Source organism: Sphaerodactylus townsendi, linkage group LG12, assembly GCF_021028975.2.
Source record: "Sphaerodactylus townsendi isolate TG3544 linkage group LG12, MPM_Stown_v2.3, whole genome shotgun sequence".
Lineage (NCBI taxonomy): Eukaryota > Metazoa > Chordata > Lepidosauria > Squamata > Sphaerodactylidae > Sphaerodactylus > Sphaerodactylus townsendi.
Genome location: NC_059436.1, coordinates 25673656 through 25682894, shown reverse-complemented (window position 1 = coordinate 25682894; position 9239 = coordinate 25673656). Strand labels below are relative to the sequence as shown.

At 59.6% G+C, this 9239-nt stretch overlaps 2 protein-coding genes across 3 annotated transcripts; one reads left to right on the top strand and one right to left on the bottom strand.

Annotated features, from left to right (window-relative positions):
- Positions 1–207: 207 nt before the first annotated feature.
- On the bottom strand, positions 208–3143 carry IFT46 (intraflagellar transport 46). Of its 2 annotated transcripts, none has more exons than XM_048512522.1 (9): positions 2549–3143; positions 2302–2376; positions 2132–2225; positions 1756–1884; positions 1533–1654; positions 1293–1359; positions 1087–1147; positions 856–941; positions 208–659 (listed from the first exon to the last, which is right to left on the bottom strand). In XM_048512522.1, the coding sequence occupies exons 1-9, from the start codon at positions 3046–3048 to the stop codon at positions 564–566; spliced, it is 1230 nt and encodes a 409-aa protein (XP_048368479.1). In that variant the 5' UTR covers positions 3049–3143; the 3' UTR covers positions 208–563. The 2 variants fall into 2 exon arrangements, with proteins under 2 accessions (XP_048368479.1, XP_048368480.1); XM_048512523.1 differs by having other exon boundaries at positions 1533–1651.
- A 564-nt stretch (positions 3144–3707) lies between these two features.
- On the top strand, positions 3708–8918 carry ARCN1 (archain 1). The gene is made up of 9 exons (XM_048512518.1): positions 3708–3971; positions 4520–4699; positions 4860–5065; positions 5576–5740; positions 6121–6286; positions 6709–6856; positions 7005–7113; positions 7275–7479; positions 7923–8918. The coding sequence occupies exons 1-9, from the start codon at positions 3774–3776 to the stop codon at positions 8010–8012; spliced, it is 1467 nt and encodes a 488-aa protein (XP_048368475.1). The 5' UTR covers positions 3708–3773; the 3' UTR covers positions 8013–8918.
- Positions 8919–9239: the final 321 nt, after the last annotated feature.

Genomic DNA, 9239 nt, shown 5'->3' with positions numbered 1-9239 from the left:
CTTGCCCTCAAAAGGCTCACACTGAAAGATTCTCTGCTGCCGGGGGCCCTCCGCTGCCTCCCCCCCTGTGACCCAACGAGAACAGGCCTCCTCTGCCTGTGTTCAGGCAGACTACGAGAGCGAGAGCCTGCCAGGCTCAGAGAAGTGCTGTCGAACGCAATGCCACGCAGAGCAAGACCCTGACACACCACCAGCAGCTCACAGGAGTTCTGGGTTGTACTGAATTTATACGCATTCGGATATTGCCACTGGACAAAAAAACTGAGGCTTTTGGGTTGCTGAGCACTGGCCCCGTCCCCTCCCTGCACAGCACACAACAAAGGAAATAAGTCATGCGGAGGGGTGGGGGCTCAAGGCCAAGCCCTTGACAAGGGTCCGAACTGGCCCAGAGCCAGTGCAGGGAAGTGCTGGTGCCCAAAAGGGAGGCCCAGAGGAGGTGTGGGACCTCTGGGGGCTGGGGAAGGGGTTCGTGCCCAGGAGCAGCTCCCTCGTGCATTCCAGTTCAGTCCTGGCCCCACAGGAAGGCTTCCGGGCCAGCTAGGGAGGCGCTTCCTCTGCGTGGGTCAGGGGAAACTCAGGACATCCGTCTCTCCAGACTGGGAAGGGGTGTTGGAAGGAGGGCTGGTTGCCTTCTTGTCCTCAGCTGAAGCCTCGAAGTGCTGTAAAGTAAAACATTCCCACACAATGCCCTTTCGTTACACAGCTTCACTCTGGAGCCTGATTTCTGCCCAAACTCAGACCAGGTCCCTGGGGGAGGAGGCTGCTGGCACGTGGAGTCCGTGCTCCTCCTCTTCCCCACAACCAAACTGATTCTCCCCGCTCCCCCCCCCCTTCTAGCCAAGGGGTTCTTTGTACCTGAGAGTTCTTAAATCCAGAGTAAAGGGAGAACAGCGTATGTAGGGACTGCGTGTGGCTCTTGTAGACAGGAATGTCCAGAATTGCTGTGGAAAACAAGCGCCACGCCAGAGGAGTCACCCTGCCTGGCACAGCAACAGCCAGCCCACACCTGCTCCCAAGCAGAACCAGGCAGGAATTGCCCCTGTGCCACTGGAGAGCTCCACACAGGGAGGCCCAGAGGGGACTCACCACAGATCATGTCTGTATATTCGGCAAGGCTGCAACTGATGTCTGCTGTCGGAAGGCTCACCTGAGCAGGATGAAGGGAAGGAGCAGCCACTTGGTTACCTGCAGTGGCACCTGAGGCAGCTCTGTGGAAACCCATCCCTCAGCCTACCTTCCTCCCCATCAAAGACCAGGGGAGTTGACTTTTTCTCATCAGTGGGCCTGCCTACCTTCCCAAGCAGTTCTTCAAACTCAGGGGACCACTCTTGCATCAGCGTATCTATGTCAGGCATGGGCCTGCAAGGGACAAAGAAGGACAAAGGAGGGCAGTGTTAAGGTGGCCCTGCCGCCAGCCAAGTTTCCTGGTGGAGCAGGAGTGTGGAAGGCCCTTTGCCCGCTAAACAGGAGCACCCAATGAGGAAGGGCCTCCCTGTAGGGCTGGGGAGGGGGGGGGCGGCCGGCCGGCCCACCTGGCATAGTGGACAGAGGCTGGAGGCTTGCAGCGATGGAGCTCGCTGATGCTCTCGATCCAGCTGTCGATGGCTCTGGGGTTCTTCTCAGCATTCTCCAAGCTCTTCACTTTTACCTGCTGCTGGAATGCAAACCAGATTTCCCCGGGCTGAATTCCCCCAACAGCTCCTGCTCCTTGGTCCACAGAGCCTCCACCGCCTGCCTGCCTGCCTGCCTACTTACAGCCACGTTGTGCAGCTTGGAATTTTCCGTAAGCCAGAGAGAGAGCACAGTGGGATCCGACTGCTTCGTGGAGGGCTCATCCAGCACCAACAGCCCCAGGTCGTCTGGCTTCCCATCTGGGCGAGGAACCTGCAACAGGCAGCTCAGGAGCCAAGACGGTGGTGGTGGCCTTGCCTCTTCTGCTTGAGAGGGCCTTCCCCGGAAGCACGAAGCAGCAGACCAGGCACAGAGCAGTCAGAAGGAGAAGCCCTCCTCCTCTGCCACAGGGACCTCCCCCCCCCACCCCCAGGAGGGGGGCACAGGAGTCTCTGCCCTGGTGAGAAACAGGCTGGCTGGCTGGCTGGCTGGGATCCCTTGCCACAAACCAGCCCCTCACCTTTAAGAAAGCATCAATGTCCCCCACCGCAGGGATGAAGTCCGGGATGAAAGGCCTCAGCTTGTGCTCAAGGTCAATCATTTGTGGAGAATACCTGGGAGGCAGAGAGGCCGTCAGCTCAGCCCCGGGGCTGCCCGGCCCCCTCCCCCAGCCGCCCCCTCCCCCCTCACCTGCGAATGTACTGGAAGAGGTCTTTGACCTCCAGAGAGACGGTCAGGCAGTCGTATTCCGCTGGGTTGTAAGCCCTGAGGAAAGGTGGAGGGTGCTCAAAGGGGCAGGTGGCGGGCTCCTGGGGGGAGGGGGGCTATGGTGGGCAGCTGGTGCCCCACGGGCTGCCCGCCCAGGAGAAGAGGGCGGAGGGCGGGAGGGCCTGGGGGCGCAGCAGGGCGCCCCCCCCCGCCCCCAGCAGCCACGCACCCTTCCAGGGGGGCTCCGTGCTCCTCGTCCTCGTCCTCCGAGTCGGTCTCCGAGGAGTCCTCGTCCTCGTCCTCCACCTCGTTCTCGCTGAAGCGGCGCTGCGGGGCCGCCCCCCCCTTCTTCCCCGGCGCGGCGGGGCCGGCGGGCGGCGGGCGGGATGGGGCCCCCCCGGCCTGCTTCAGGCGCCCCCCCGCGCCCCCCGCCCCGTCGTCCTCCCCGTCCTCCCCGTCGTCGTCGTCGTCGTCGCTGGTGTCCGGGCGGGGCGGGGCCCCTGCTGCGGCTCGGGGCGGGCGGGGGGCGGCGGGGGCGGGGCTGGGGGCGTCGAGGCTGGCCACGTCCTCGGGCTCCGCGACGTCGAGGCTCTCGTCGTAGGGCTGGTTCTCCACCAGCCGCGTCTGCAGCGGCCCCGCCGGCACCCCCAGCGCCGCCCCCGAGCCCCGCGGGCCGCCCACGCTCGCCTGCAGCAGCCCGGCCTCGGGCGGCGGGGAGGGCCGCGCCATCCGGGGGCAGCGCGCAGCGGGCGAGTCCGGCCGCCTCCCTTCCCCGACGTCGCCGCCGTCGCCAAGGAGACGCGGGGGGCGGGCCCCGCGGGCATCGCGAGAGCAGCGGCGGAGGAGGAGGAGGCGGGGCTCGCGGGGTGGGCGTGGCGCAGGTCGGGCCACGTCGCCCTCGCGTGCGTCTTGACGTCGCTTCCGCCTGGCAGACGTGGCTCGGTGCCGCCATCTTGTGTGGCAGCCTCTGCAGCGGAGCAGGAGCCAGACCCGCCGCCGCCGCCGCCGCCGCCATGGTGGGTCATGAGGGGAGGGGAGGGGAGGGGAGGGGGCGGCCTGGGGGGGGGGGGCGGGGGGAGGGGTCCGGCCGCGCGAGGGGCGCACCTGGCGGAGGGGGGGGGGCTGGCCCGCCCGCCCGCCCTGACGCGCCCGCTCTGTCTCCCCCGGGGGGGCGGGGGGGGGTCTGCAGGTGCTGCTGGCGGCCGCCGTGTGCACCAAGGCCGGCAAGGCGATCGTGTCGCGGCAGTTCGTGGAGATGACGCGCACGCGCATCGAGGGCCTGCTGGCCGCCTTCCCTAAGCTGATGAACACGGGCAAGCAGCACACCTTCGTGGAGACGGAGAGCGTCCGCTCTGACGCGCCTGCTCTGTCTCCCCGGGGTTCTGCAGGTGCTGCTGGCGGCCGCCGTGTGCACCAAGGCCGGCAAGGCGATCGTGTCGCGGCAGTTCGTGGAGATGACGCGCACGCGCATCGAGGGCCTGCTGGCCGCCTTCCCCAAGCTGATGAACACGGGCAAGCAGCACACCTTCGTGGAGACGGAGAGCGTCCGCTACGTCTACCAGCCCATGGAGAAGCTCTACATGGTGCTCATCACCACCAAGAACAGCAACATCCTCGAGGACCTCGAGACCCTCCGCCTCTTCTCCAGGGTGGTGAGCGAGGGGGGGCGAGGGGGCACACGCGCGCACTCACACGCAGAGGCAGCAGCAGCCCCGGTGCCCGCCCGGCCAGCGAGGTCCGCTGAGCAACCAGCCCCAGACAGGGCTCTGGCTGCGGCACCGGCCTGCGTAGAGGTTCCTGCGCCGTGTTGCTTCCCGTTGAACACTTAAGGTAGTTTCCAGCCTTGCTCTCACTGCCACACAAGTCCCACAGGGTGATTTAGAGGGAGGGAAGTCTCCCATGGCAGGGGCAGGCAGGGGGGTTGAACCTTGGGCATCCCAGTTCTTAGCAAGACACTCTGTGCCCTCTCCAGTCGAACCAGTTCTGTACTGACTGAAGGTTTCAGTGTGTTTTCAAAGGCAGCTTTACGTAAGATTCATTACAACTGTCCCATCTGGGGGTCAGAGCTATCCTTGCCAGATATTTGGTTTTTGGGCTGCCAATCTCATGGTGGAAAAAGGAGGGTACGAACAGGGTAAATTAAAAGAATGGCAACTTTTTCGTGTTTTCAGAAGCCGTTTTATTCTTTCATTCCACCCAGATCCCTGAGTACTGCAGAGCCTTGGAAGAGAATGAGATTTCTGATCACTGTTTTGATCTAATCTTTGCCTTTGATGAGATCGTTGCCCTCGGGTACCGGGAGAATGTCAACCTGGCCCAGATTCGCACTTTCACAGAGATGGACTCACATGAGGAGAAAGTCTTCAGAGCTGTCCGTGAGGTGAATGCAAGACCTTCCCTCTTTCTCCTCTGATGCCCTCCAGGGCAGCTGTTTGGCTACTGTCTAAACTGCAGGGGTCAGTGGCCTGCTGTTGTTATGGGGTCCTTGATTTGTTGCACTGAGTTTGTTTTTAATAACTGGTAGCATCTCTGTTTCTTAGACACAAGAACGTGAGGCTAAAGCTGAAATGCGCCGAAAAGCCAAGGAATTGCAGCAGGCACGGAGGGATGCTGAGCGACGGGGCACAAAAGCACCTGGTTTTGGTGGCTTTGGAAGTTCCGCTCTGTCAGGAGGCACGACAGCTGCCATGATCACAGAGACGATCATTGAGACGGAAAAGCCAAAAGTGACTCCTGCGCCAACGAGGTCTGAAAGCAGCTTTACTGTTGTGTGTCTGTGTAATCTGGACAGCCCCAGGCCAGCCTGATCTCCTCAGATCTGGGAAGCTAAGCAGGGTCCACCCTGGTTAGTATTTGGGTGGGAGATCTCCAAGGAACCCCAATGTCACAGCGTGGAGACATGCAGTGGCAAACCACCTCCAAAGATCACTTGCCTGGATAACCCACCACGGGTCGCCATAAGTCAGCTGTGACTTGACAACACACATCCATACACGTAAAAAGTATGTTTGGGGAGAGGAGTCCCTGCTGGCCAAGCCAGGGCGTGCTGTGAGGCAGTGAAGGGAACCTGTGTTCCTGAGCTGCAGTTGGTGTGAGCTGATCTCTTCAGCCGCAAGTGCTTTGAGGCTCTGCTACTGTCCATGGTGCTGCAACCAGGGGACAGCAGTGGTCCTGCTCACGCCCTCTGTCTGCTCTGACAAGCCACGTTGTTGCCTGGTGTGATTATTAGGCTGAGAGTATCCTGCTTGTTTCTTAGGCCGTCTGGATCGAATAAGGCACTCAAGCTGGGTGCCAAGGGGAAAGAAGTCGATAACTTTGTGGACAAGTTAAAATCTGAAGGAGAAAATATCATAACCTCTTCAGTTGGCAAACGATCCTCTGAAGCAGCCACAGTGTTTGCTCCACCTGTTAACATGGAGAGGTGAGTGGAAAACAGACACATCGCTGGGAAGTCTGCAGTGCACTTCTGAGTGTCTTGGGGGTTTTCAGGTGCCCTCCAGCTGGATGGTGCTTTTTTTCTTACTCAAGTATGTGGGTCCCCGGGAGGTATTCTTTTCGATATCTGCCTGGACTTGCACAGAACAAGGAATAGAGATCCTGCAGATAGCATGAGATGATTTGTTCTGGTGAGAAGGTTAGCTTAGAGACACATTCAGTGCAAGGGTTGTAAGCAAAGGTATAATACCCCAAGGGGAGTAGCCAGGAGACCCCCAGGCCAACTGGTCTCCCCCCACTGAGGTGGCTTGCCTTCACAGAAAATGGCAGCGCTGTAAAGCCTCTGCTGTGCTGCATTGTCTCTAGCGTGCACATGAAAATCGAGGAGAAGATCACGTTAACCTGTGGCCGTGATGGGGGGCTACAAAACATGGAGCTGCACGGCATGATCATGCTGCGGGTCCAGGATGAAAAGTTTGCCCGGATTCGGATCCATGTTGAGAACGAGGACAAGAAGGGTGCTCAACTGCAGGTACACAGGCCTGGCTGTTGCAAGGAGAGCTGGGGTGGCCTCAGCTGCAGGCAGCTGCAGGCACCAGTCCGGAGCGAGGGCCTGGATGTCTTCAGCTGGACTCTGGCTGTTTGCCACCAGGCTGCCCGGAGTTGTGCTAGAGCGAGGCCCACAGCCTTCGACCTGTGGGCGGATCTGTAGGCTACGCTATGGCTCTTTCTTTCTGCAGGGGGGAGTGAAGAGTTGCCCTTTCTTTCATCTCACCCTCCCCTTACAAACGTGGCTAGAAAACTGGTGGTTGCCTGCATCTCCTGCACCTGGCTTGTTGACCCCTGCTTGATGTCCAGAAGCTGTGGCACCGATTAGGGAAAAGTGCTTGATCTGCCCAGAAGTGCCACGTGACTTTTCACCCCCTGCTCTGGTGCTTCCTTTCTCCCTCTCAGACTCATCCCAATGTTGACAAGAAGCTCTTTACAACAGAGTCCTTGATTGGCTTGAAGAACCCTGAAAAGTCTTTCCCCATCAATAGTGACGTGGGGGTGTTGAAGTGGCGGCTACAGACCATGGAAGAGTCTCTCATCCCGTTGACAAGTGAGTGCAGCTGGGGTTGCCCTGGTGGGGAGGGGTCTTGTGGAGGTGCTGGGAGGGTGGGGAGCCGGTCCTGCTGCCCCTTTTGCAGTTTGTTTGTTACCATTGTTTCACGTGTGTGTGTTTGTGTGGCAATTCTTCTTTGCCTCAGTAAACTGCTGGCCATCGGAGAGCGGCAGTGGCTGCGATGTCAACATTGAGTATGAGCTGCAGGAGGAGAGCCTGGAGCTGAGCGACGTGGTGATCACCATTCCCTTGCCGTGAGTCACATGACCGTGGTGGGCTCCCGCCAGTGGGCTCCCATTCTGCCCGCTTCCCCAGCACACTGATCTCTGGCTCCAGGTCAGAGAGATGCTCTTCTTTAGGCACAGGGTGGGGCGCGGGGGCGTGTCCTGGGCATAAGCTGCGGTTGCTTGTGCAGGTCCGGTGTGGGCATGCCCGTGATTGGTGAGATCGATGGTGAGTACCGTCACGATAGCCGAAGGAACCTCCTCGAGTGGTGCCTGCCCGTGATCGATGCCAAAAACAAGAGCGGCAGCCTGGAGTTCAGCATTGCCGGGCAGCCCAACGACTTCTTCCCTGTGCACGTCTCCTTCCTGTCCAAGAAGAACTACTGCAACATCCAGGTTAGAGCGGTGCTGGCCCCGCCCGTCCCCTGTAGGCAACACGGCAGCCCGTTTTGGAATTGGACGGATTTTCCCCCCCGAGATGCTTGTTTGGAATCAGGCCCTCGGGAGTGCTTGTCCCAGGGTCTCGGGTGCTTTTTCCCAGCCCTGTTCCTGGAGATGCTTTTACTTGAGAATGGCCAAGGTTGAGCTGGGGACTCGGTGCTGCGTGGCTGGCACCCCCTAAACCTGCTTTGGGTTGTCCGGACACACGCTGGAGCATAAAAGTTGTGCTTGGACTTTGCCCCCCTCTGATGGCCATTCTCCAGACTGGGTGTGGCATCGCTAGAGTCTTGTCTGCTTTGGCGAATGACACCCTGTGGTCTTGCCCCATAACGTGCCCAGTGAACTGTTCCAGGCCATGCTTCCTTGCAATTCACTCTGTGCCCTTCTTCTCTTTGCAGGTTACCAAAGTGACCCAGGTAGATGGGAACAGCCCTGTGAGATTCTCTACAGAGACCACCTTCCTCGTGGACAAGTACGAGATCCTGTAGCCGTTTCTGCCAAGGAGCGGCCTGGAAGACTTTGAGAGGCTGTGGGTTCGGGGACTGCCAGGGGACCTGACATCCTAGTTTGCCCACCTCCATTTTTCCAAGTCACAGCCAGGCAGGGAGAGGCTGCTTGCTTCTCTGGCATCGCCGACCAGGGAGGCCTCCTTTTCCCTGGATCTGGGCACACTCCTCCCTGGGACGGCTCTCTTCCCCCGCCCGCCCACCCCTTGGTATCTCCTGTACTGCTGGCCACTTCTGCTTTGAGGGAAAAGGGGGAAATGTCTTTTCCACTCCCATCAGGACCGGTGGCCAAACTCTGCTGTGGCAGTGAGGCAGAGCACATGCACGCACGCACGCACCCCTGGGTGCTTTCCCTTCCTTCCTTTCCTTGTGTGGCGGGGGAGCCCTTGCCAGGGAATTGGAGGGGAGGGCACGCAGGCAGCGCTTTCTTTCGTGGACTTTCTGGACTCCGGCTTGAAGACTCCACCGTGGCTCCACGGAAGCTGCCTCCTGTTCAGAGGAAGAACATGTCCTTGAACCTGCCTTCCAGGGAGGGGGGAGGGGCACTTGTCCTCGGGGCTTTTGCAGGGGCCCTGCTTGCATGCTAAAGAAGTCGCCAGCCTCTCCCAGGGTGCCAGGTGAGACCTTTTTTTGGGGGTGGGGGGCCCTGTCCTGTTGGTAGTAGCCAGGGATCTTTTTGATCTGCCTGTGTTCCCACACTGTCAGTTTGATTTTTAACTGGGAGCAAGTTTCACCATCCAGTGAGGCTTTGGGTTCATCCTTAAATAGCAGGGTGGGGTGATATTTAAAGGAGGTTTTGTAACCCTGTAAAATAATGACTTAGGAAATAACACATTCCAATGTACACAAGAATCCCAGCCCCTTGATCGAATAAAGAATATTCTAAGAGATGGTGTCTGGGATTGATGGGGTGTGTGTGTGTGTGTGTTATTACACTAATGTTGCATAGGAGCCAGCTGGGTGGCTTTGACACTGTCTGTCAAGTAAATGTGGCCCCTGGAAGCTGCCGTGTGGACTGTGCTGGCCTGCCCCTATCAGCACTGGCCTACTTGCCTAGGGACATGGGGTACCCCTTGTCCCCGGGCGCATCAATTGAGGTCACGTGGGGGGGCGCCAAAACATCCTCCTACAGAGGGAGGGATTGAGCAAGCCCTAGCAAGCAGGCACTGAAGCAGCCGACTGCTCCCAGTGCCTGTCTTAGCCCCGCCC